This window comes from Panthera leo, chromosome B2 (genome assembly GCF_018350215.1).
Source record: "Panthera leo isolate Ple1 chromosome B2, P.leo_Ple1_pat1.1, whole genome shotgun sequence".
Taxonomy (NCBI): Eukaryota; Metazoa; Chordata; class Mammalia; order Carnivora; family Felidae; genus Panthera; species Panthera leo.
Window position 1 is genome coordinate 65,897,972 of NC_056683.1, and position 26,211 is coordinate 65,924,182.

The window sequence follows — 26,211 nt, forward strand, 5'->3', positions numbered from 1 at the left end:
GCAAGGGAAGATGGGAGTGGAGACAGCAGGGCTGGAGAAAATGCAGGTGCAGGAGGGGCTTCAATCTGGGTTATTTTTTCGAAGGTAAAGATGATTGGGCTTGCTCCTGGATTTCATGTGAGGTGTCGATGATGGCTCTTAGTTTTTGGCCAGAACCACTGGGCTAAAATGGTGATGCCATTCATTTAGTGATAGTGAAGGGGGTGGGGGGGTGGGGAGCAGTTATCTGATGGACATGCCACCTTGGTCTCTTGCAGAAAACATCTCATTGATAGTTTTCTCTCCCATTATTGGCCAATCTCCCGAAGAAATAGTCAACACTTCTTACTATGTGATGCCAGTTATAAGTACCATACATATATAAACAGCTAAACCTCACAACTTCGTATGGAGTCAGATGCTATTATCTCCAAATTAGAGACTGAGGCAGTTGAACAACCTAAGGTCATAGGGCCAGAAAGCTCCCTAAGTGGGATTCATTCTGATCTGTGAACTACCAAGCTAATCTCTAGTAGGGAAAAGTGTAGTCCCCAGTCTGACTGTCCCTCCACCATCAGGATTGAGTCCCACCTATTGGAAACCTTTCATCTACCCCCTCCCCCAATTTCACTTACCCTTTGGGGGCCAAGTGTGGTAATTTTGTATAAATGTGGTAGAGAATCCCAGAGACCCTTTCAAGAGGTCTGTATGGTTTTCCCTTTTCATATTCCTATCTATAAGGCTAAATTTTCTTCAAATTCCAACCGAAATAACATTCTGCAGCAGACTAAATGCAGAGAACTCAGCTAGTGGTCTTCTATTTGGTTTACATGTGTATAAAAGTAGTACACTGAGAAGGTACTGGCACTTCTATATTTGTTTGAGAATATTTGCTTTTCATTTTATACGTTATGTTCACCTATTATAGTTACGCTTAAAAAGAATCCAGGTCAGTTCCAGACAATATCACATTTCCCCTAAGACTGACTGAGTTTTGGTCAAAGCTGCACCTCAGAACCCAACTCCTAGACCCTCCCCCCCACCTTTTTTTTTTTTTTTTTTTTTTTTACCCCAAGTGTGTTCTTGGACATTTCTAGCTTTGAAAGTTTTAATTAAGGGTTAAACTCAAGGGCCACCTTGGCTGTGATGTTATCTCCAATATCTTCAATGAAACATCAAGGAGCTATTTATTCAAAATTTTAGTCTTTAATTAGCAAACTTGGGAGGGGAGGGGCGGGTGGCAATGGTAGCTACATTAGGACTCTGAGGCAAAGCCAGAGACCACAAACAGTTGGTTTTTCCTTGCCAAGCTGGAGCAGACTTTAAACCAGGCCAGATCATTCCAGCTCTGACCACAGTCTACTCTCAATCCCGCATCCAGGTGCGTTGGTTGCTAACTGGCTTCACTTCATCCAAGGACCTAGATGCAGGGCCTTCATGGCATCCTCCAGCTTGAGCATCCCTGCACCAGAAAGCAACAGATGTTCATGAGGAAAGAAGGTAAAAGCCTGGGCAGTTCTCAGCCTCTTTAAAGGTTCATTTCTGGGACTTCCCAGCCCAGGGGTCTGCACCTGGAATTCTTGGGAGTCCTCAGAAGGTGGGGTCGCTGAGCCCATTCCAATATCCCCTAAGAAGCTAGGGGGAGTGTTGGAGGGAAGGGAAGAATGGGGATCAGGTCTCAGATAATCTTTCCCTATGAGGCCAGTCCCAGGCAGCCTCTCTTCGTAGTCTTAATCCAGGGTCTCTAGGACCAAGAGACGGCATTACTGGGGGCCGCCCCGGTGGTGCCTAAAGTGCGGGTGGTGGTTGCCAGTGGAAGAGAGGGAGAGGTGAGAAGGGCTACAGAAGAGGGAGTAAAACTACCCAGGCTTCCCCAAACCTCTCACCTCGTTCCTGTCGCTGGCGGTGCCACTCGGCCATGGACTGGAGCATCCATTTGGCCCTAAGCTTGTACAAGTAAGAGCCATAAACCACGACCTCGGCGAGGCCCGAGGATTCCAGAACCTTTAACTCAAGCATGACTTTGCTGACTCGCTCGATGTACGGGATTCGAGATCCACCTACGCCTGTTTGGGGAAGGAGATGAGCGCTCAGGACCACGGAGACCGAGACGCCTGGGTCAGGGCTGGGCTCACTCACCAAACATAGCTTCCAAGAGTTGTGTCTGGACCTGAAACACCTCAGGATCTTTCAAGTCGTCGGGAATTTTCACCCACGGTGGAATATCTTTTCGTTTCGGCAGCGTCCCCATCTGCACTGGTTTCAAATCCAATTACACTCCAACCCAAGCTAGGCCTAACACAGTCAGCCAGGGCCGCGGCGCGGGCTGGAAGTTGAGCACCTGGGCAGGCCCCGCCTACGACAAGCCCCGCCCCCTGCCTGGCGCCCTAGTCGGCCACTCACAACGCTCCGCCGGCCCGCCTGCGCTTAGGTCGTGCACGTGACCATCTCCGTCACCCTCCTCTCTCCCCAGCACCGGTGGGCCCAGCTGCCTCAGAGGGTATAAGGGTTTCCGTCGACTCGTTGCTTCCGCACCAGAATCTCTTGGCCTGGGGAGTGTGTGGGGGAGAGGGCGATGGCAGCTCTTCCCCTGGGAACGAGCGGTTGGGCCTGAACCCGCAAAAGTCGAAAACTGAGGTTTGAGGGTGCGAGAACCACAGGGGAGCTGCCAAATCAAGTCCTTGCCTCCCACGTTCCAAAGGAGGGTTCCATTTCCCCTGGACCTAACGGGGCCCAACCCTGAGTCTTCACTGAGACCCCTACAACTCCTGGGGACTTGGGAATAAAATTGCTGCCATTTAACAAATGAGAAAAGGAGATTCAGAAATTATTTATCTTCAAGGAATGTGATGGGGGCTCTAAACTGCCTCAGCTGTCCACGTTCCTTGAAGCCCATGAGTCTGGAACTTTTAAATCTATCCAGATTTCAGAGCTCAGGTGTGCCGCACCTGGCCATTTTGGCCCAAACTGTATGTTTTTAATGTTTATTGATTTTGAGAAAGAGAGAATGTGAGTGGGAGAGGGGCAGACAGAAAGGGAGAGTGAGAGAATACCAAGAAGGCTCCACACTGTCCAGACTTCTGGTTCTAAATAGTTTTGTTTAGGGGCACGTGGGTGGCTCAATCAGTTAAGCACCCAACTTGGGCTCAGGTTATGATCTCAGGTTTGTGAGTTCGAGTCCTGCATTGGGGATTCTTGCTTGGGATTCTCTCTTTCTGCTCTCCCACCACTTGTGCACACACTCTCTCTCAAAATAAATAAACTTAAAAAAAAATAGTTTTATTCATTTAAAAAGCACATCATTTGTAGTTCATACATGGGATTCACCCAATGAAAGTGTGATTTCAATGTTTCGTAGCTTCATAAATGCAGAGATGAAGCTGACTTTTCCCAAGACCTTGTTCTGGTAACATCTAAGCCCATGAGCTTACTATATTAAGACTATTTCTTAGGGCAGACTTCTTCATATTCAGTCAAAAACTAGGTTCTTGGGGCGCCTGGGTGGCTCAGTTGGTTGAGTGTCTGACTCTTGGTTTTGACTCAGGTTGTGATCTCACAGTTGGTGGGTTCAAGTCTGGCTCTGTGATGACAGTGTGGACCCTGCTTGGGATTCTCTCTCTCTCTCTCTCTCTCTCTCTCTGCCTCTCCCCCCTTCTCAAAATAAATAATGTTGAACAACTGTGGGATTTTAGCAACCACCAATGTAATCAATTTATATAATTATCCATGGCTAAAACTATCAAATATTCAACTATTAAGGAACTGGATATTCACAAGTTCTGGAAGGAATGACAGGAGAGAATGTTCCTTTACAATATAGAGTTGGAGGACAGATGCCACCTCAACAAAGACCAGAATTAGCATCACCAATAGGACAATTGGACTACTGGTTTGTCAATGTCATATAAACAAAAATGAAGACTTTTATTAATAAAGAGACAATGAAATGCAATGCATAATTCAAATCCTGAATCAAAGGCAGAGACAGAACATTTTAGACCAATGGGGGCTGTTTTTTCTTATAAGATTTTATTTTTAGGTGCACCTGGGTGGCTCAGTCAGTTAAACTCAGGTCATGATCTCATGGTTCATGGGTTCAAGCCCTGCATCCAGCTCTGTGCTGACAGCTCAAAGCCTGGAGCCTGCTTCAGATTCTGTGTCTCCCTCTCTTTCTGCCCCTCCCCCACTCATGCTCTGTCTTTCTCTCTCAAAAATAAATAAACATTAAAAAATATTACAAATGATTTTATTTTTAAGTAATGTCTACACCAACATGGGGCTCAGACTCACAACGTTGAGATCAAGAGTCACATGCTCTACAGACTGAGCCAGCCAGCTTCCCCCAATGGGGACATTTTAATATGGACTATGTTGTAAAGTAATATTTGAATATATGTTCTATAATACATAACTTGTAGAACATGACAAATATTTTTTAATTTTTTTAATGTTTATTGATTTTGAGAGAGAGAGAGAGAATGTGAGTGGGAGAGGGGCAGACAGAAAGGGAGAGTGAGAGAATACCAAGAAGGCTCCACACTGTCAGTGCAGAATCCAACACGGGGCTCCATCTCACAAACCCTGACATCATGACCTGAGCCAAAATCAAGAGTCTGATGCTTAACCAACTAAGCCACCCAGGCACCCCAAGTAGTTTTATTATATAAGGGAAAGTGCTGTTTCCCGTGAGAAACATGCTGAAATATGTAAAGTGTTGATATCTACAATTTACTTACAAATATTTCAGCCCCCTGCCAAAAAAAATGAAACACTATCATTTTCTATGTATATATAGAAAGCCAATGTGACAAATGTCAACAGTTGATTCTCAGTAAGGACATACAGAATTCTTTTTACTTTTCTGTGGTTTTGCTTTTTTGCTTTTTTATTTTTTTTAAGTAGGCTTCATGCCTAACTTAGGGCTTGAACTCCTGACTCTGAGATTAAGAGTCACATGCTCTACTGACTGAGCCAGCCAGGCTCAGTTCAAAACCTGTGGTTTTGAATTTTAATGGAAGGGAGGAGAAGTAATTGTGTGTTAGTTAGCTAATACAAAGTAACACTATTGGGGGACAAAAGTGTAACCCATCTCCTCAGTGAGAATTTCCTTATCATGCTTTCTAAATACTTTCCTGTACCTAACCCCACAACATTTCTTTGGCTGGAAGTTCAATGTAGTATGTATGCATGTATGTATTTAAAAGCTTCTATTTTTTAGGGGTGCCTGGGTGGTACAGTTGGTTAAGCATCCGACTCTTGATTTTGGCTCAGGTCATGATCTCATAGTTCATGAGTTCGAGCCCCACATTGGGTTCTGCACTGATGGTGTGGCACCTGCTTGGGATTCTGTCTCTCCTTGTCTCTGCCCCTCCCCTGCTTGTACTCTCTCTCTCTCTCTCTCTCTCTCTCAAAATAAATAAAAATAAACTTAAAACTTTTTTAAAAAGCTTCTATTTTTAAGCAATCTCCATACCCAACATGGGGCTCAAATCCACAACCCCAAGATGAAGAGTCACATGTTCCACTGACTAAGCTAGCCAGTCGTCCCACCAATATAGTATTTGAAGAAGCAGATAGAGAGGCACAGGAATTATGTCCAACTTGAGGGCATTAGAGACAAGCCTGCATAACTATACAAACTTATTTCAAACTTATCAGCAGCTTATAAGCACTGGCTTCCCCACTCCTATCAATGATTCCCCCACTGTCTGCCTGGCCCCTAGGATAAGTGACTATGGAGCCCTCGTTGCTTTTTCACTTACCCATTTTGATTGTAGTTTCACAAACTGCTGGTTTGGGGGCCTATTTGGCAAGTGGTGTGATTTACTAAGGGGAGGTATATTCCTGTCCCCAACCCTTCCTCAGAAAGTGTGCTACTACCAACCCCTTCTTGCTTGAGGAATAACTATCTTAACTTTTGTTATTTCCCAGGATGCAAGTATTTATGTGTCTCCCTTTAATTTCCCAGTCTGGTTAACCTTCTGACTCTTGATTTCAGCTCAGGTCATGATCTCACTGTTCGTGAGATCCAGCCCCTACAATGAGCTCTGCACTGACAGCATGGAACCTGCTTGAGATTCTCTCTCTCTTCCTCTCTCTCTGCCCCTCCCCCACTCATGCACACACTCTCTCTAAATAAATAAATAAACATTTTAAATTTATATGAAAGTGTGGCTTAGTTGGTTGACTCTAACTCTTGGTTTCCACTCAGGTCATATCCCAGGGTCATGGGATCAAGCCCCACATTGGGCTCTGCGCAGAAGGTGGGGCCTAAGATTCTCCCTCTGCCCCTCTCCCCTGCCCATTCTTGCTTTCTCTCTAAAATAAGAAATTAAATTAAATTAAAAATAATAAAATTTATATGAAAAGGCCAAGGAACCAGAATAGCTAAAACAATTTTTAAAAAAAGTATGATTAATCTGCCTAAATTTAACTATCATTTTATAGCTATAGTAATCAAGACTGCATGGTATGGGCAGATAAAATGTAAAATATATGGGCATAAAGACTTTAGGGAAAAATACAGGAGTAATCTTTCAGAAACTAGGTTAATCTAAGAGTCCTTGGGTTTGTCACCAAAAGCTTGATCAATAAAAGAAAACATTCATCAATGGATCTCATCTAAAGTTAAAACTTTTGTTAAGAACCTATTAAGATGAAAAGGTGGGATTCCTATGTGGCTCAGTCAGTTGAGCATGAGACTTTTGGTTTCAGCTCAGGTCAAGATCTCACAGGTTTGTGGTTCGAGCCCCAGTCAGGCTGTGTGCTGACAGCATGGAGCCTGCTTGGGATTCTCTCTCTGCCCCTCCCCCACTCACATTGTCTCTGTCTTTCTCAAAAATAAATAAATAAACTTTAAAAAAAAAGAAGAAGAAGATGAAAAGACAAACTATATCTGGGAGAAAACATATGGAAACTACATATCTCACAAAGAATGAGTGGATCAGTTAGTTAAGCTTCTAACTTCAACTCAGGTCATGATCTCAAGGTTCATGAGTTCGAGCCCCACCTCGGGCTCTGTTCTGACAGCTCAGGAGTCTGAAGCCTGCTTTGGGAGAGACAAAGTACGAATGGGGGAAGAACAGAGAGAGAGGGAGACACAGAATCCAAAGCAGGCTCCAGGCTCTGAGCTGACAGCACAAAACAGGATGTGAGGCTCGAACTCACGAATGGTGAGATCATGACCTGAGCTGAAGTCGGACGCTTAACTGACTGAGCCATCCAGGCACCCCTCCCCCCTTTTTTTTTTTTTTAATTTTTTTTGTAATCTTTTTTTATTTTTGAGGGGCCTGGAGCCTGCTTTGGATTCTGGGTCTCCCTCTCTCTCTGACCCTCCCCAACTCTTGCTCTCTCTCTCAAAAATAAATAAAAATATTAAAAATTTTTTAAATGAATAAACATTAAAAAAAGAACACATAAAGAACTCCCAAAACTCAAGAGTAAAAACTAATACAAGTAGAAAATAAAAGACATAAAGACATTTCACTTAATGGGATATAGAGATGCCTAATAAGTACATGAAAAGATGTTCATTATCATTTGCTATTAGGGAAATGTAAATTAAAATCTAAATTAGATGGGGCACCTGGGTGGCTCAGTCAGTTGGGCGTCTGACTTTGGCTCAGATCATGATCTTACAGTTTGTGGGTTTGAGCCCCGCATCAGGCTCTGTGCTGATAGCTCAGAGCCTGGAGCTGGCTTCGGATTCTGTGTCTCCCTCTCTCTCTGACCCTCCCCAGCGCTCACTCTGTCTCTCTCTCTCTCAAAAATAAATAAACATTAAAAAAAAAAAAACACACCTAAATGAGATACCATACACAACTATTAGAATGACTAAAATTAGGGGCATCTGGGTGGCTCAGTCAGTTAGGCGTCTGACTTTGACTCAGGTTATGATCTCACGGTCCGTGAGTTCGAGCCCCACATCAGGCTCTGTGCTGACCTCTTGCTCAGAGCCTGGAGCCTGCTTCAGATTCTGTGTCTCCTTCTTTCTCTGCCCCTCCCCCGCTCACGCTTTGTCTCACTCTGTTTCTCAAAAATAAATAAATGTAAAAAAAAAAAAAAAAAAAAATTAAAAAAAAAAAAAAAGAATGACTAAAATTAAAAATAGGGACAACCCTAAAGTGAAGCTTCAGAAAAACTACATCACTTGTACATCGCTGATGGGAACTCTGAAGAGAATCTGACAGTTCCCCAAACAATTAAACAGAGTTACCATAGGACCCAGCAATTACTCTCCGAGGTATTCACCCAAGAAAAATGAAAACATACGTCCACACAAAGACCCTCACAGGAATTTTCAGAGCAGCCTTATTTGTAATAGCCAAAAGCTGGAAACAACACATATGTCCTTCAACAAGTGAGTAGTTAAATAAACTGTGATATACTTTACCATAGAATAGTACTCAACAATAAAAAGAAACAAAGTATTAACAGAAACAGCCTGGATGGGGGTGCCTTGGTGGCTCTGTCCGTTGAGCATCTGACTCTTGATTTTGGCTCAGGTCATGATCCCAGGGTCATAGGATCAAAGCCTACATTGGGCTCTGTGCTGAGCATGGTGCCTGCTTAGATTCTCTCTCTCTCTCTGCCCCTCTCCCCTGATAGCTCTTGCTCTCTAAAATAAAAAATTAAATTAAAAAAATAACGAAATTTATATGAAAAGGCAAAGGAACCAGAATAGTTAAAACAATTTGGGGGGGGGGGGGGTGGTGGAAAGAATGACCACCCCCAGGTGGAGCTCCCTGCTGAACATGGAGCCTGCTTAGGATTCTCTCTCTCCCTTTCTCTCTGCCCCTCTCCTTTCTCCCTCCCTCTCTCTCTCAAAAAAATAAATAAACATTAAAAAAAAAAAAAAAGAAGAAAGAAACAACCTGGATGAATCTCCATAGGATAATGCTGAATGGGGAAAAAAGGCCCATGGGGAAAAATGCTAATGGGGAAAAAAGGCCAATCCCAAAAGTTTACATACTATATAATTCCATTTACATAACATTTTTGAAATGACAAAATTATTGAAATGAAGAACAGATACATGTAAGTGGTTGCCAGAAATTAATGAGGGGGTAGGGACTGAAAGGACGTGGGTGTGGCTATCAAAGAGCAAGATGGGGGTTTCTTGTGTCTTGACTACACCAATGTTGATGTCCTGGTTGTGATATTGTACTAAAGGTTTGCAGGATGTTACCATAGGAGGAAACTGAGTAAGGGTACATGGGAGCTCTCTGTATTGTATTTTTTTTCTCTCTGTATTTTTTATTTCAACTGCATGTGAATCTACAATTATCCCAAAATAAAAAAAGTTTAATTAAAAGAATGGAATCAGAATTTTAAAATTTCTGGGGCACCTGGGTGGCTTGGTCAGTTGAGCATCCAACTTCAGCTCAGGTCATGATCTCATGGTCCGTGGGTTGGGGCCCCACATCAGGCTCTGTTCTAACAGCTCAGAGCCTGAAGCCTGCTTTGGATTCTGTGTCTCCCTCTCTCTCTGCCCCTCCCCCACCCATGCTCTGTTTCTCTCTGCCTCTCAAAAATAAAGAAAACTAATAAAAAAAAAGAATTTTAAAATTTCAATATCTGTCTGAATTTCAGTTGCAATCTTGGGACCCCTTTCTAGCTGCCATATACCATTGTGTTCTATTGGTAGTGAAAGGTGGATAGTTAAGAGACTTAAAGAGAACACTGTGGTACAAAATGATTAACAGTATGTTCTTACATAAAGATCATTTCCTGCTTAATGCCATTCACAGTAAAGTCAACTACATATTTTTTAATTATTTTTTTAATGTTTATTCATTTTTGAAAGACAGAGAGAGACAGAGCACAAGCAGAGATGGGGCAGAGAGAGAGGGGAGGGACACAGAATCCGAAGCAGGCTCCAGGCTCCGAGCTGTCAGTACAAAGCCCGATGCAGGGCTCGAACTCACAGACTGTGAGATCATGACCTGAACCGAAGTCAGATGCTCAACTGACTGAGCCACCCAGGCGCCCCTAAAGTCTACTAGATATTAAACATTATAACTTCAGGTTTATTTCTTATTGTCTAATTCATTTGCTTTTCTTCTGTTGGAGAATGTTTACATCCTTTTGCATTGAGCATCTCTATTAAGTAGCAAATAATTGGATATTTTAATCCACTCAGGTTTAATTCTGGTTGAAAACTTCAAAACCATCTGAGTGTGTTATTAGGGTAGGCCTTTCCATCATCTAAACACTCACTACCCCTCAACACCTGTTACTAGCTATAAAAGTAAATACTTTCTTGACTAAAGAAGGTAGGATGGGAGTAATGCAAGAGGTGGGAGGGTGACAGAGATCTTCCAAAAAGCTGAGGTCAGAGTCTTCCTGGAAATAGCATTCCAGAGCAGCTGGTGGCTCCTTTTACTGTTAGAAGAAATAATTTTAATTATTTACTTTTCAGGCCTATAACACAGTATAAGGACACTGGAGCCAGACACATCCATGTTGATAATTACAACATGAATTATTCATTTATTTATTTATTTACTTATTCATTCACTTGTTTATTTAATTTTAGAGAGGGAGAGAGAGAGAGAAAGAGAGGGAGAATCTTAAGCAGGCTGCACACTCAGCGTGGAGCCCAAAGAGATGCTTGATCCCAAAACTCTGGGATCATAACCTGAGCTAAAATCAAGAGTTGGACAATCAACTGACCTAGCCACCCAGGCACCCCACAACTTGTATTATTTAAAGTGGATGTGCAGAAGATGATAAAGCTTTCTTTACAGTGGACTTCAGTGTTTTTTAACCTAGACCATAAGAGATACAAAGCAGGAGTAGAAAGACTTAAAACAGAACAAAAGATGCAACTAGAAATACTCTTTTTTGTTATAGTTGTTTTAGGTAGTATAGAAATTTTATTTCTATAGTAGAAGCATCTATTTTGATTACAGAAAAAATAACAGTCTTTTAAAGTCAAGGTAATGAAGCAGAAGTATATATTTTTTCTTATATGTCCATACTCAAATATCACATATGGTTTTAAGACATTCTGAAATTAACAAGGAACAAATGCAGAATCAAAGTAGTATCTGTGAACAGAAGAGATGTATTAAAGCTACACGATCAGCCCTGGAAATCAGAAAATACAGAGTGATCTCATATAGTGATTCTCAACTTTCTTGTGCCTTAGAATCACATGGATTGTGGAAAAAGCACCTTCAGGGGATCGAAGACAAATCACCAGGTTAAACAAGTCCTTGGTCTCAGAATAAATACCAAAAAGAATAAAGATACAAACTCTGTTCCTCAGGGAGGGGAAAAGACAAAATACACCAAGATATGAGATCCGATTTTCACTCACTGTTATTTCTACGAGCCTCAGATTCAGGAATAATAATCACTACTACTCTCAAAATTGTTCCACAGATTAGGTCACATAGTGTGTGATTAGTGCTTCCTTAATTCATTCACACACAGCTACTATCATTATTTCATCATCATCATCATCATCATCATCATCATCATCGCCATCCTCTAATACAGAGGACATCCTTCCCCCATCCCAATACCACTCCCACATAGCTGTTATTATTTATTTAAAAAATCATCAAAAAAAAATAAATAAAATAAATAAAAAAAAAATCATCACTCATGGATTTCAAGCTCATGGACTACTAGCTCCATTTTTATATTGGTACCATTTTGACTAGCTTCAAGCATTCACTTACATTAAGATTTCAGTACATGGTTGAAATGACAATTTTTCTATCTAAACTAAGACAATGAATTCAAAGAAAAAAGGAAACTAGATTTTAAAAAGTGTGTGTTGCTTCTAAAGTCAGCAGAACTCACATAAGGGGTGGCCAGTGGAGAGAACACTGAAAAATCTCATGAGAGTGCACTGGGATTCCCACAAAAAAATTCTACACATATCTCCCTCAGTGAATGTTGGGTGTAGACAAACCTACATGCTCAGAGCTTCTAATTAGTTTTTTAGTTCCAAACTTCAGTGATTACCAGACAAACAAAACAGCATAGGGCAAATGAAAAATAAAAGAAAAAGAAGAACACTGGTCCAGAAGGCCAACTTTTGAATAACAAGAGAAAGAGCCAGGAAACACAAGGGAGAAAAATGTGTGTGTGTGTGTGTGTGTGTGTGTGTGTGTGTGTGTGTGTGTTTTAAGTTTATTTATTTAAGAGAGAGAGAACACAAGTGAGAAAGAGGTAGAGAAAAAGGGTGACAGAGGATCTGAAGCCAGCTCTGGGCTGACAGCAGAGAGCCCAATGGGGCTCAAACTCATGAACTGTGAGTGGAAGTCAGATGCTTAACCAACTGAGGCCACCCAGGTGCCCCAGAGGAAAAAAAAAAAAAATGTTTAGTAAAATAATTGAAGATCATTTCCCAAAGATTAAGATCAGAATGGCCTAAACTTGTCAAAAACATCAGTGGAAACTAGAGGACAATAAAGTAAAGCATGAAATTTTGAGGGGAAAATTATTTCAGTCAAGAATTCTAAGGCCAGGGACAGTTGGGTGACTCAGCCTGTTGGGTGTGGAACTCTAGATTTCAGTTCAGGTCATGATCTTGCAGTTTGTGAGTTTGAGCCATGTTGCCAGCACAAAGCCTGCTTCAGATTCTCTCTTTCTCTTTCTGATCCTTCCCTGCTTACACACGTGTGCACTCTCTCTCTCCCTCTCTCTCTCTGAAAAAGAAAAATTTCTAAGGCCAAATGTCCAAATACCTATCTGGATAGAATAAAAATATATTCCAACATGCAAGGCCTCAAAATATGCATTTCCTCAGAAAATAATAGAGGATTTACTCCATCAAAATGAAAGGAAGTCTCTCTCTGAAGAGAAGTCAAATAATGAAAACTTTGCCTCAAATATTATGAACTTGGTGAGAGAATCTCTGGTTCTCAGGGTGAATGTAGCCCAGGTTAAGCCCAGTGTAAACCACCACTAAGAGTCCAAATTCCTTATCCCTTACCTGAACTCTCCCACCACGTTCCCCAAACCCATTCACTCCCCAGATGCAAAAACACTCCCAAGCATTTGGCTAAGGCAGGTAATAAAGAGCAACAAAAAGGGTTAATCTTTGTACTACTGAAAACTCCTTTTTAAAGCTAATTGTTAACCCAAATTAGACTCCAAAACTGAAGGGACAATGAATGATAATGAAATAACTGCATATGTCATATATATAATTTTAAAGTACTGTAGAATGAACCAATCTATCTGACAGCCTTTGAAAATTATAGGAACTACAATATTATAGTTAGGAACATTAGGCTAGAAAGCTGACAGCTATGAAATTTCTAAGTGAACTTCTTAACTCTAAGCCACCTTTACATGGTTCAGTAGAAGAGAACATTTTATTTCAAAAATTCTCTTGAAACTTGCTTTTATTTTTTTTGTTGCCTACTGCTCTTAAGTTCCACCTGAAAAAATATATTTCTCATCTTACTAAACCTCACATTAGGCATCAGCATCTATTGCCACAATTGCCTTTAATGCTTCCACTGCATGTTTCAGTCTTGTCATCAGCTTGCAAGTCTCTATTTCTTTGTTTAGCCTGAACTAATTGTGCTCACAACTCTGCCTTTAATTTTCTGCTGCCTTCCTGGAATTCAGCTAGCTCAGTCTCAACTTCTTAGGAGCTGATCAGAAACAAAGTGGGAAACATAAGTATAGTAGAAACCACAAGGATCCTCTTGAAGATGATTATATACAAATTTAATAATTTTTGCCTGAATGCTATTGATACTACTATAAAATCTACTAAACAAACAAACAAACAACAACAACAAAACCAAACAGGCACATGCACAAAGAAAGGAAGTCATGGGATCCAGAGAGCCCAGGACCCAACACCGGAAAAAGGCTGTGGTAAACCACAGGATGATGGGCCTGGAAAGCAACTAACTTAGATTAGAACAGTTAAGACTGAAGGAACAATACTGTCAAGATGAAATGATAAATTGCCTGCTCGGCTTGAAAGGACAGGAGAAATTTACATAGTTGGGCAGTTTGGAGATAAAGGAGGAACACATAGAAATATAAGCATTTTTTTTAAAGTTTATTTATTTTGAGAGAGAGAGAGAGAGAGAGAGAGCAAGTGGGGGAAAGGCAGAAAGAGAGAGAGGGAAGGAGGGAGACCCCCCAAGCAGGCTCCACACTGACAGTGCTTCCTTCCTGGAAGGAAGCTCAAACACATGAACCAAGAGAGAAGGAACTTTGAACACATGAACCAAGAGACCATGATCTGAACTGAAGTTGGACACTTAACTGACTGAGCCACCCAGGTGCCCAGAAAAGTAAGCATTTTAAAAAGAAAAAGAAGCATTTGAACAAAAAAGCAATTAATAACATCAAGAAAAATAAAACTTTACCCAAGAAATCATATTGCAGTTTATGAATATTATTTACAAGGTCATAATAGTATAAACTTGAACACTGCTCTAACAAAATCATATTACTGAAGTGGGACAGGGGGTACCAGGTCTGATAAATATAGGTAAGCTGGGAGAGGAGGGTGAAAGACGGTGTATTTTTTCTTTTTTGGAACCTTGGGGGTGATTTACGTGCATACAAAAGAGTGTTTAGAGATTTCTTTGAAAATTAATATTTCCTAAAACTGTAAAAACCAGGGGCGCCTGGGTAGCTCAGTTGGTTGGGTGGCTGACTCTTTGTTTCTGCTCAGGTCATAGCCTCACAGTTTGTTAGATCTACCCTGAGTGGGCTCTGTGCCTACAGTGCAGGAGACTGCTTGGGATTCTCGCTCTCCCCTGCTCACACGTGCACTCTCTCTTTCAAAATGAATAAACATTAAAAGAAATATATTTTCGGGGCGCCTGGATGGCTCAGTAGGTTAGACGTCCGACTTCAGCTCAGGTCATGATCTCGCGGTCCATGAGTTCGAGCCCCAAGTCGGGCTCTGTGCTGACAGCTCAGAGCCTGGAGCCTGTTTCAGATTCTGTGTCTCCCTCTCTCTCTGACCCTCTCCCATTCATGCTCTGTCTCTCTCTGTCTCAAAAATAAATAAAAACATTAAAAAAAAATTTTTTAAAAAGAAATATATTTTCAAATTGTAAAAATCAAACCTTTAGTCCTTCCTTAAGCTTTCAAGTTTTTCTTTCAAAACTCACTATCCTATTCATAAGTCTAGAAAGTTTTAAAAGTTATGTTTAATGGGCTACGAATGACATAAGGTCTCCTTGACAAATTTGATTAACTAAACAATCTCAGAAACAAAACAAAACAAAAACAAACAAAAACAAAAACAAAACCCATTCTCATACATGGCAAAGAGCTTTGCAAAGTACTTTAATAGGCTCAAATAACAAGAACTTCTCAATTACTAAATAATTCTTGTAAATAAAATAAATAAAACGTATGAATATATTGAAACTGAAGTTCTTCTCAGTGATCCAACACTGAATATAAACTAAGATTTCATCTTAAAGTCATATATCTAAATCCATGACTTAACTATATATTTTATTTTTCACTTTTTTATTTATATATTTTAATAGAGTTACAAAACTGTTTTTCTAATATAATAAATTATCTAAAATATTACAGCAATATAAAATACCATGTATATGGTTCCTTTCTTTTTAAACCACTTTGAAGAATAAAGCACAATAAACTGCTTACATTAAAATGTGTACAATTAACCAGTTTTGACATATAAACCATATCCAGTGAAACCATCACTGTAATCAAGATAATGCACATTTCCATCATCCCCGAGAGTTTCCAAATGCCTCTTTCCAATCCTTTCCTCCCTGCATTCCCCTCCCTGGGCAAGTACTCCATGCTTTCAATCCATGCTTTCTATCCATGAGAATACTCCATGCTTTCTATAGATTAGTCCACGTATTCTAGGATTTTATATAATTGACAGATCACTTTTAAATATTAATACTCTAATTTTAATTATCTTAAATATTTCCATTCCTAATTCTAAAACTTCAATGAAGTAAAAGATCTCTACGTGTGCATAATGACAACAACATGCGTAGAACTCTAAGTATCCTCTTACACCAACTAAGAAACAATATATTATCCTATATCATTTGCTGTAAGAAAGAGATTTCAGACTAGAGATTTTCATAGAAATACTTCTCGGATTGGATTATTTTTGGCAGTACTGATGGGACATTAAAATTCAATTTATAGTTGCTATGTTAGTGAGTCCGTAACCTCCAGAGGGGATAGTTATGGAGCCCAGATCCTTGGGTGTCAGTTATACACTCAATTGTTCTGTCTACCCAATCGTTCTGCCAATCCATTCTGTGATTCTTTGAATAGATTTTGCCCTTCTTTGGCTCTTAATTCACATTCTGCTTAGGTCTCAAGACTTTAGATCCTGTCAGACACCTACAAATTTCTCATGCACTTCTTTGGCCTACAGAACTCCCACAGAGGATACAAGTTTGAACCTGAGTTCAGAGATCTCTCACCTCTGGGCCTGGGCATGACACCCCAACTACTAAAGTTATATAACTTTATCTTCCTGAGTAGCAATTCATGGGTAATGCTTTAAACTGTACAAAACAAAACAAACAAACGAAACCAAGACATAGAAATAACATGTTACTTAGAGAATTTGCTCTGGATGTGCTCAGCTGTCTCTGACAAGTCAAGGAAGAAGCTGGAAATGTGATGGTCTCTGAGGAGGGAACTCAGTATTCAGGGTTCAAGAGAAAGTGGGACTTACTTTAGCCCTTGAACACCTTTTTTAATCCTTGAGTTTTTACTTCTTTAATGCATTTCATTAGGTTTTCCGTGAAAAAGTCATTCCAACCCCTCAGGAATGCTGGTCCCATTTGAACCGTCTGAAAAGCACCTGTGTCTGCGCAAATATCAGTTCGCTTCTCTGAAAGGTATTGTCCAGATGTTGGATCTTCCCATGCCTCTACCGGGCTGTCCTCATCTCCCCGAGACCTGCTTCCCAGAAGAAGCTCCACCTCTGGCTCCCAGGGCCTGGGGAAATGGGCGGGTCCAGACCAGTGGCCCCTCCTACAGCGCCCAGGTGCTCTACCCAGTGCACTCCTGCAATCTCGGGAAGAAGCCCAGGCTGCGGAGTTTGGGAGGCGGATGGGGAGGGGCTTACCAAAAGCCCTTGAAATAAGGCCCTGGCCAAGCCACAACTGCCGCAACTGATACTAACCTTGGCCTTCTTGGTTTGCAGCTTCACGGCCGCTAGCAGCAAGGCCTACTGCAGCATGGCCACTCCTAAGCGGTTTCCGACGCTCGTACAGCTGGAACAGAGAGAAGGGACGCTATTCGAGGTGCTCGGTAACCTCACCAAGCGACCCTATTGGTTCCACTCCGAGTACCTGAAGAGTCCGAAGGCTGTTCACCTCGAGGCGTGGCTGGTGGAGGCGATCTTCGGTGAGTGGGTCTGAGAGCGGTGGCCAATGCGGTCTTTCCACCCCCGACACTCCTATCCACCCCGCCCCCCAGGCTGGCCGCGTTCCAGGGCCAGCCTCTCCAGTGGTCCTAGCCCCAAACCAGCGCTACCTTCTCCCGCCGCCTTCCCCTCCCAAATCCCGCCCCTCACAGCCTCTTTGCTTCCTGCACAGGTCGGGGAGGAGAGCACATACCACACGTCGAGTGTGTGTCACAAACCCTGCTTCACGTTAATCATTGGGACCCCGAGGGCGAGGCTGAGATCTTGATATTTGGTCGGCCCTATTACCAGGAAGATGTATCCAAGATGATCATGAATTTGGCTGACTATCATCGCCAACTCCGGGCACAAAGTATGAAACCGGGAATAGTGAGGGGTTCCCTAGGCAGGCCATGGGTTCCTTGGTAGAGATCTTGATGCTTCCCGGAGATCACCGGGCAGCAGTCTCATCCTCTCAGTCCAGGAGAGGGTTTCCTTCTTGCAAGGAATATAGATGGTCAAATTAATCCTGCACTCTCAGGTTCCAGACCCTAATCCCCCAGCCCATTTGGATAAATCTTCTTGTGGAGAAAGTAGGGGACACAGGTAAGGTCTCCACACTGTTCTTCCAGGCTCAGAGAAGGCCCCTGCCCAGGATGTAGGGACGCAGCGGTCCCCCGACGCTGTCCCGGAGACGGGGACCCAGAGCTCTCCAAAGTCTGTCCGGGAGGCGGCGACCCAGCGGTCCGACGACGCAGCTCCGCAGGTGGCGAGCCAGAGCTCTCCGAAGTGTGTTCAGGAGGCGGCGACCCAGAGATCCCCCCACGCTGCCCGAGAGGTGGCGACCCAGAGCTCTCCGAAGGCTGTCCGGGAGGCGGCGACCCAGCAGGACCCCAATGCTGTCCGGGAAGCGGCGACCCAGCAGGACCCCAATGCTGCCCAGGAGGTGGCAACCCAGAGCTCTCCGAAGGCTGTCCGAGAGGCGGCGACCCAGCAGGACCCCAGCGCTGTCCGCGAGGCGGCGACCCAGCGTTCCCCCGGCGCTGTCCGGGAGGCGGCGACCCAGCAGGACCCCGGCGCTGTCCGCGAGGCGGCGACCCAGCGTTCTCCCGGTGCTGTCCGAGAGGCGGCGACCCAGCAGGACCCCGGCGCTGTCCGTGAGGCGGCGACCCAGCAGGACCCCAGCGCTGTCCGGGAGGCGGCGACCCAGCGTTCCCCCGGCGCTGTCCGGGAGGCGGCGACCCAGCAGGACCCCAGCGCTGTCCGGGAGGCGGCGACCCAGCAGGACCCCAGCGCTGTCCGCGAGGCGGCGACCCAGCGTTCCCCCGGCGCTGTCCGCGAGGCGGCGACCCAGCAGGACCCCAGCGCTGTCCGGGAGGCGGCGACCCAGCGTTCCCCCGGCGCTGTCCGGGAGGCGGCGACCCAGCGTTCCCCCGGCGCTGTCCGGGAGGCGGCGACCCAGCAGGACCCCGGCGCTGTCCGGGAGGCGGCGACCCAGCAGGACCCCGGCGCTGTCCGGGAGGCGGCGACCCAGCGTTCCCCCGGTGCTCTCCTGGAGGCGGCGACCCAGCGTTCCCCCGGCGCTGTCCGGGAGGCGGCGACCCAGGACCCCGGCGCTGTCCGCGAGGCGGCGACCCAGCAGGACCCCGGCGCGGTAGGCGAGGCGGCAACCCAGCGCTCCCTGGATGCTACCTAGGGCCCAGTTACCAGGTTATGAAAGAACTTCGGGCCCGGAAGCAGAAGCCTGGCAAGGTTGAAGTGGAAGATCTTACTGAAGCTCTGTTCACCTAAGTCCTGATTCTTGCTGCAGAGCTGGGGAAAGAATGGTGTGGGTAGTTCTTGGTCCCTGCCCCCATGTTAAATGTTTACAAACACTGATCTAAAGAATCCTAATAAAGAATTGAATTTCCCTAGTGTCTGTTAATTATCAGGTAAAAGGGGAAGGAGAGGCCATTCTTCCAGCAGCCAGTATCTGCCCTAGGCTGCTCTCTACCCAGAGGCAGGTGAGACGTCTTGTGTTCTTTAATCGCAAACATCTGGTTTTACCTGTGAAGAGGCTTCTCCCGCCCATCGAGTCCGTCCTCCTTGGAAAACTTCTTAAAGCCTGTGGTGTTTCTACTCTAGGTGATGTGGGATGAAAAAACTTGGTTCCAATACTGTCCTCCTGGCTGGGCATATCGTGGCGCTGGAAGCCGCGAGTGACTTCCTAGCCCGGCCACCTGACGGCGAGGAAGGAGAAAACTGGGAGAAAGAGCCAGGACTGCCCTGGTCCTCGAGTTTGAGTCGGGTCACCCGACCTTCAGTGAGTTTTATCGCAAGTGAGACACTAGCAGTCCTGGAGACTCCTCCCTTACTATCGCAGCAGCGAAAGTGCACTGGCGCGGGATGATGGCTAGCCTTCTTTGCCACTTTTTAAAAACTTTTTTTAGTGTTTATTATTTCTTAAAGAGAGGCAGCATGAGCGGGGTGGGGCAGAGAGAGAGAATCTGAAACAGGATCCAGGCTCTGAGCTTCCAGCACAGGGCCCGCAGGGCTGGAACCCACAAACCCAGAGATCGTGACCTGAGCTGAAGTCGGAGGCTTAACCAACTGAGCCACCCAGGCGCTTTTTTTTTTTTTTTTTTTGATTGAAATATACCTGACCTGTAACATTGTGTAAATGTAAGGTGCACAGGTTAATTTCAGATATTTACATATTATAATATGATTGCCTTTGTAGTGATAATCAGCACCTCTGTCAGTTTGGCTTTCTGCTCTACTCCTAGCAGCTGGGAGCCAGTGTCTAGCTAGCAGAAGGAAGCAAACTGTGAACAGCTGGGTGCTTGGATAAATAAAACATACGTTAATCTTGATTGTGAAAATTTTCATTTAAAAATTCCAAGGAAACCTAACTTTAAAAACTAAAGGAGTGGTATATCTATCATACACTCTTTGGTCACCACTAATGGATGACCACTCCAATTTTAAATTAGCACTTATTTTAATAAGGGAAATAAAATGCAAAGCTGAATTTTAATGGATTATTAACTGTTTTTAGAAGAAGCAAAGAAAAGCCTGGGTGGAGTGAACTTCAAACATTTAAGACTCAAAAACAATCCAGGCTCAAAATTTCAATCGAGGCCACCTCAGAGTAGAATGAAGACTTGATATATCTTTTTAATCCAGAAGGGGAATATCAGAGTAAATAAAGAACAAATGTTCAATTAAAAAAAAAAAACCTATTAGGGGCTCCTGGGTGGTTCTGTCAGTCAAGCATCAGACTTCTGACTTCAGCTCAGGTCATGATCTCAGGATTTGTGAATTCGAGCCCCATGTTGGGCTCTGTGTTGGCAGCTCGGAGCCTGGAACCTGCTTCAGATTCTGTCTCTCTCTCTCTCTCCCCTTACCCTGCTCACATTCTGTCTCTCTCAAAAATAAACATTAAAAATTTTTTTTTTAAAAAGCCCTATTAGACTCTTAAAGTAGGGCATGAAGCAGTGCCACCTGAGTTTTCACCCAGCTGAAGGTCTCCAGAGCTCTCTATCTGCCCTTTTCAACCTATTCTCTTACGGAAAATCACTTTCAACAGTTTCACTTGTACTTATGTCCACGTGTGTCACTTCTCTATTTTTTTCAATACCTATCCCACGGTTCTAACTACGTAGCTTTATAGAATGTTTTAATATTTAATAGGACAAGCCTCTCACTGTTCTATTGGCACTCTTGGTCATTTGTTTTCCAGATAAAGGAACTTATTTAAAAACAAAATTGGTTGAGAGAAAAGGTGTATACAGATGCCTTCTAAAAATATTGGGTTCTATTAGGGTACACTGGAGTGCTCATTTCATTCTTTACAAATACATTATATATGCATTACAGAGTATGTTTTACCAACTAAAAGAAGATGGTGAGTTAGATGGGAAACTCTGGGAACTGAGACCCATGGCAGTCAATGAAAAGATTGTGAAGGAACAAAGGTAAAACTACAAAAGTCTGGAAACGATGACATGTTTGTATATTTTTTCAGCTAAAACTATTGACAGCTAGTAAAAAGGTCAGTCTTGACAATTTTTGAATAGGCTGATTAGAGGCATCAAAGAAAAAAATTCATGGTTGATAGAATCTGTAGAACTAACTTCTGAGGTTAGCTGTAGGCCACACATGTAGCCTATTGCAAGGTCTTCCCACAGCTTCATTTTAGTTAAGCCAGGTACTACTTAGCACATCAGAATCTCTCAGTTTCACACTTTCGATCAAAACAAGGCCTTTTTATTTATTTTTGAGAGCGCATGAGTGGGGAGAGGCAAAGAGAGAGGGAGACACAGGATCTGAAGCAGGCTCTGCACTGACAGCAGTGAGCCTGATGTGGGGCTCGGATCCACAAACCATGAGATCATGACCTGAGCTGAAGTCTGCTGCTCAACCGACTGAGCCATCCAGATGTCCCAAAACAAGGTTGTTTTTGTTTTTTTTTTAACATCACTAAGAGTGGGACAAACAAGGGGTGCCTGGGTAGCTCAGTCAGGTAAGCATCCAACTTTTGATTTCAGCTCAGGTCATGATCTCACAGTTTGTTGGGGTGGAGCCCTGTGTCAGGCTCTCATGCTGAGAGTGTGGACCCTGTTTGGGATTAATTCTCTGCCCCTTTCCCTCACACACTCTCTCAAAATAAATAAATAAACTTTAAAAAGTCAATGTGGGGCACCTAGGTGGTTCAGTCAGTTAAGTGTCTAACTCTTGGTTTCAGCTCAGATCATGCTCTCACAGTTCATGAGTTCGAGCCCCACGTTGGGCTCCATGCTGACCGTGCAGAGCCTGCTTGGGATCCTCTCTTTCCCTCTCTAGCTCTCTCTCAAAAAATAAACTTAAGAAAAAAGAAAAAGAAAAACCACGTTGTCCCTGATTCTTTACAATTAAGAGGTTTATTCTAATTGCTCTTAAAAAGAAATAAAAACTATGAGAAATGAGTCTAAATTCAGGTGTGGAGGAAAAATGAAAGCAAGTGGGACAGTATAAAGAGTTTGGATCCTGGAATCAATGTTTTGGTTCAAATTTCACCCATCCATCCCAATGTCCTAGCTCTGTGACCTTAGCAAGTTAATCATGTTCCAAGCATATTTAGGTGCTTGGCACAAGGCCTGGTAGGTGATACAAGCTCTAATACTTAGCTAATATTACCCCCAAATTCTGAAAAGAATGACAATCTTTTTATTATTTAATTTTTAATTATTTTTAATTATTAAGTTATGAAGGTAGTAAAAATACCATATCAGCATACAGTGAAAGGGAACACAGAGAAAAACTATACTAAATGTGTTATTAGTTTGCTAGGGCTGCCATAACAACACAACACACCGGGTGGCTTAAATATTTTCTCAAAGATGTGGAGGCTGAAAGTCCAAAATCAATGTGTCAGCAGGATTGGTTTCTTCTGAGGCTTCTCTCCTCAGCTGGCAGATGGCTGCCATTTTGCTGTCTTCTCACATGGTCTTTTCTCCATGCACCCACCTATCTCTGTGCATATTTCCCCTTCCCATAAAGGCCCCAGTCATATTGGTTAAGGTCCCACTCATAGGATCTCATTTCGTTTTTTCTAATGTTTATTTATTTTTTAGAGAGAGAGAGAGTGTGCACGCAAGTGGGGGAGAGGCAGAGAGAAAGGGAGATAAAGAATCCAAAGCAGGTTCCAGGCTCTGAGCTGTCAGAGCAGACCCCAATAAAGGGTTCAAACTCACAAATCATGAGATCATGGCCTGAGTTTTGAAGTCAGACACTTAACCAACTGAGCCACCCAGGCGCCCCCCTCATTTCACTTTAATTAGCTCCTTAAAGGCCCTGTCTCCAAATACAGTCACAGTCTGAAGTACTGGGGGTTAAGGGCTTCAACATGTTAATGTATGTAAAGGATGAAAAATGCACAGGATCATTTAATAATTCTGGATAATTTTTAGACAATTAGAATGTTTTAAGCATAATCCTCTTCCTCCAAATAACATTATAAAAAGTGTTTAATGGTTTTGTAGATATCCCACTAGAAATAACCTGTTGGAATTTTTTTTAATCAAATTTCTGCAGAAGGATAAACGCAGGAGTACCTAGGCTTAATTAAAAGGGGTTGGGATGAGGATGAGGGGAAATCAGACAGAAAATAATTAGTTTAACTACAGAAAATGGAATTTTTTCGTATACAAATAATTTAAGCAAAGGAGTGGAAAATATTGGTTATAATGGGCCATTATTTGTTACAAAAGCTCATACAGATAATAAAAATTCCTATCTTCAGAGTTGAAAGAAGGAATATAGGAATAAGAAATGTAAAAGCATTTTACAAAAATGTGAATTAGAAAAACATTCGATATCACCTGTAATCAAAGCAGCACATTTAAAGTTTTTTAATGTTTACTTATTTTTGAGATAGAGAGCATGCGTGAGGACACACACGAGTTGGGAAGGGACAGAGACCGAGGGAGACAGAGGATCCCAAGCAGGCTCTGCCCTGACTGCAGAAAGCTGGATGCGGGGCTGGAACTCACAAACTGTGAGATCATGACCTGAGCTGAAGTCAGATGCCTAACTGATTGAGCCACCAGGAAACCCCCTCCCCAAAGCAGCACATTTTAAAAGACTTGTGTATGTGTGTGTTTACAACCCTTGCAAACAGCTAGAATCCATTACTGATAAGGGGTAAAGAAATTGCAGGAGTTGAATCAATTCCACTCTGAAGCCACAGAGCTCTCCATAACTTTTCCCCTAAGAAGCCTGCTTCCTGAAAGTGGAGGCAGTGTTAGGTGGGGGCTATTTTGCACAAATTAGTCCTAGCATGGTAATGGGTAATGGAAAAACAACCCAGCTCATGCAGAACACCTGTGCAGGCCTCAGAGAGAAAGGAGACAGCTGGCTTGGTGGCAGGATGCCTTCCAATAGTCAAGATGCCAAGGACCCTGGCTGTACTCTGATGAATCACAATGTCAACAGAATAAATAAGCAATCACCTCAGGTTTCATGTTGGAACACCCACCCATGTGCAGGGAGGAAGGCTCCACTCCAAAAAGAAAATGCACCGTAGGTGGTACCCAGGGGCCAAACCACCAACTTCAAAGTGAGAGCCCCAGAGGAGAAGCATTGGTATTACCTGTGAGCTTATTAGAAATGCAAATTCGTGGGCCTGTGCTTAGGGGCCTGTGGCCATAAAATCATAAAAGGGCTAGTAGATTCCAAATGATAGAAGCAAAGGAAAAAATAAGACCACTAGCATCAGCCTTTTACCCACCTCTCACATCAAGACATGAATGAACACTCTTTTATGTATTTGCTTAATTTTAAGTCAGCAAAGTTCTTTATAGCATTGGACAAAAAGGAAATTCAGTTCTTTACTAGAATGGCACTACAAACTCACTTTTGCATCATAATAATCAGAGCACTACCCATCAAGACACAGGAAAAAAAGAATGCAGAGATTTATGCATACTTGCTTCTCTTGAACTTTAGCAGCAGAAGCAGGACTGTTCTCACAATGCTCCTGAAAATAGTTACACAATAGGATGTTCAGGAGTCTGGGGACCTGATGCATGGGTCTTCAAGAACTCCTCAAGTTGATTCATCTTCTCAGCTGGATAAGGAAAAATGCTCACTGTTCCAAAGTACTCGGCATTGAGGGGAGTGGGGGAGGAGGGGAAGTGCTAGCAGCATCACTTCTCAGGTGGAGACTCTGAACCTGAGATCTGGACACAGTGGTAAAACCAAGCTGAGGATGCGTGCGCAGTGACGGGCTTGAATGTGTCAGATTTGCTTTCCCAAGGTCCTATTTGCACTCCTCTCACAAAGGGATGCCCAGAAAACTGGATGCATGCAGAACACTGGAGTTAGGAAACTGCAAAAGGTTTTGCTATGGTAATAAAGGCTGGAAGAAAGGCAGGTACCGCCAGGTGGTTAACCAGTGGCTCCCTCCACTTGCAGGTTTTCAGAGACGCTCACCTCGGGCACGATGTTTCCGGTGCCAGTTTGCCAGGCTCAGGAGCACGCTCTTCACCCGATTCTGTACACGGGGCCGTCCGAAGATGGTGATTTCAACTAAGTCCCCAGAGTTAACTATGTCCACCGTCAGCAGGACTTGGCTCATCCACTCTATTTCTGGAATGATGGCTCTGTCTGGGCCTAAACAGGAAAAGAGAGACTTTGAGGGGAAACATGGTCGAACGGTCAGTGGGAGCTAGATTTGAAGGCCAGGAGAGGAAAGCGCAGGAAGGTGGGCATCTTGGTGTCAAATGTGGCCTGCAAATCAGGCAGAGACTGTCCAGAGTTGCTCTGGACTGTCGGACTGGAGGGGTTACAGCACCAGCACACCTAGGGTGGCTCACCAAAGATCGAGTCAGCCAGCCATGCCTCCAGGTAAAACACCAGTGGGTCTCTCAGTTCCTGCACAGGAAACCACCATGGCCGGGTGCGAATCCGAGGTGGTGAAAGTGGTAACTTCAGCAGCCTGCCCAGGGACTGGGCAGGCGTGCATTCGTTCCCCTGGGCCTCAGCAGCACCTGCATCGTCTGCCATGCTAGGTCCCGCAGCCCAGGAAGAGCAAGGTCCGAGCAATGTCCAAGCAGCCCCCACAAAGCTCCAAGGAGGCGCGAATCCTGTGCTCCCTTTTAAGTTTCCGGCCAACCCCGCCTCTTCCTGCGACCCCGTGCGTGATTCCGGGTGAGCCCACCCAACTGACGCCCCCCCTCCCCCCCCCAGCGCCCCTGCTCGGTGGCGCTGAGAAGGCGGCCCCCGGATTTCCTGCTACTAGCGTTTGAGTTCCAGCCCGCTCTCAGAAGCTGCGTAAGGTCTCACTTAGCCTTTAAGGCCCCTGCGCCGGCACATAGCTGATTAACAGTGTGGTTTGAAGTGGCAGCCTC

General features: G+C 43.7%; 3 protein-coding genes and 1 long non-coding RNA gene across 4 annotated transcripts in view; 1 reads left to right on the forward strand and 3 right to left on the reverse strand.

Moving 5' to 3' along the window:
* LOC122220089 overlaps positions 1-17,473 on the reverse strand; it is a 28,219-nt gene extending 10,746 nt beyond the window's left edge. The window contains exons 1-2 of the long non-coding RNA XR_006202671.1: positions 17,289-17,473; positions 17,120-17,210 (exon numbers count right to left, since the gene is read on the reverse strand). This is a non-coding gene — a long non-coding RNA (uncharacterized LOC122220089). The remainder of the gene's footprint in view (positions 1-17,119; positions 17,211-17,288) is intronic.
* DPPA5 (developmental pluripotency associated 5) lies at positions 1,190-2,446 on the reverse strand. The gene is made up of 4 exons (XM_042937337.1): positions 2,383-2,446; positions 2,119-2,230; positions 1,866-2,045; positions 1,190-1,441 (listed from the first exon to the last, which is right to left on the reverse strand). Exons 2-4 carry the CDS (start codon positions 2,228-2,230, stop codon positions 1,383-1,385), a joined length of 351 nt encoding a protein of 116 aa, XP_042793271.1. The 5' UTR covers positions 2,383-2,446; the 3' UTR covers positions 1,190-1,382.
* KHDC3L (KH domain containing 3 like, subcortical maternal complex member) lies at positions 16,672-19,250 on the forward strand. The gene is made up of 3 exons (XM_042937336.1): positions 16,672-17,343; positions 17,535-17,714; positions 17,974-19,250. The coding sequence occupies exons 1-3, from the start codon at positions 17,175-17,177 to the stop codon at positions 19,035-19,037; spliced, it is 1,413 nt and encodes a 470-aa protein (XP_042793270.1). The 5' UTR covers positions 16,672-17,174; the 3' UTR covers positions 19,038-19,250.
* A 4,666-nt stretch (positions 19,251-23,916) lies between these two features.
* Positions 23,917-25,979, reverse strand: LOC122220090 (oocyte expressed protein). The gene is made up of 3 exons (XM_042939162.1): positions 25,678-25,979; positions 25,295-25,474; positions 23,917-24,929 (listed from the first exon to the last, which is right to left on the reverse strand). Exons 1-3 carry the CDS (start codon positions 25,865-25,867, stop codon positions 24,850-24,852), a joined length of 450 nt encoding a protein of 149 aa, XP_042795096.1. The 5' UTR covers positions 25,868-25,979; the 3' UTR covers positions 23,917-24,849.
* Positions 25,980-26,211: the final 232 nt, after the last annotated feature.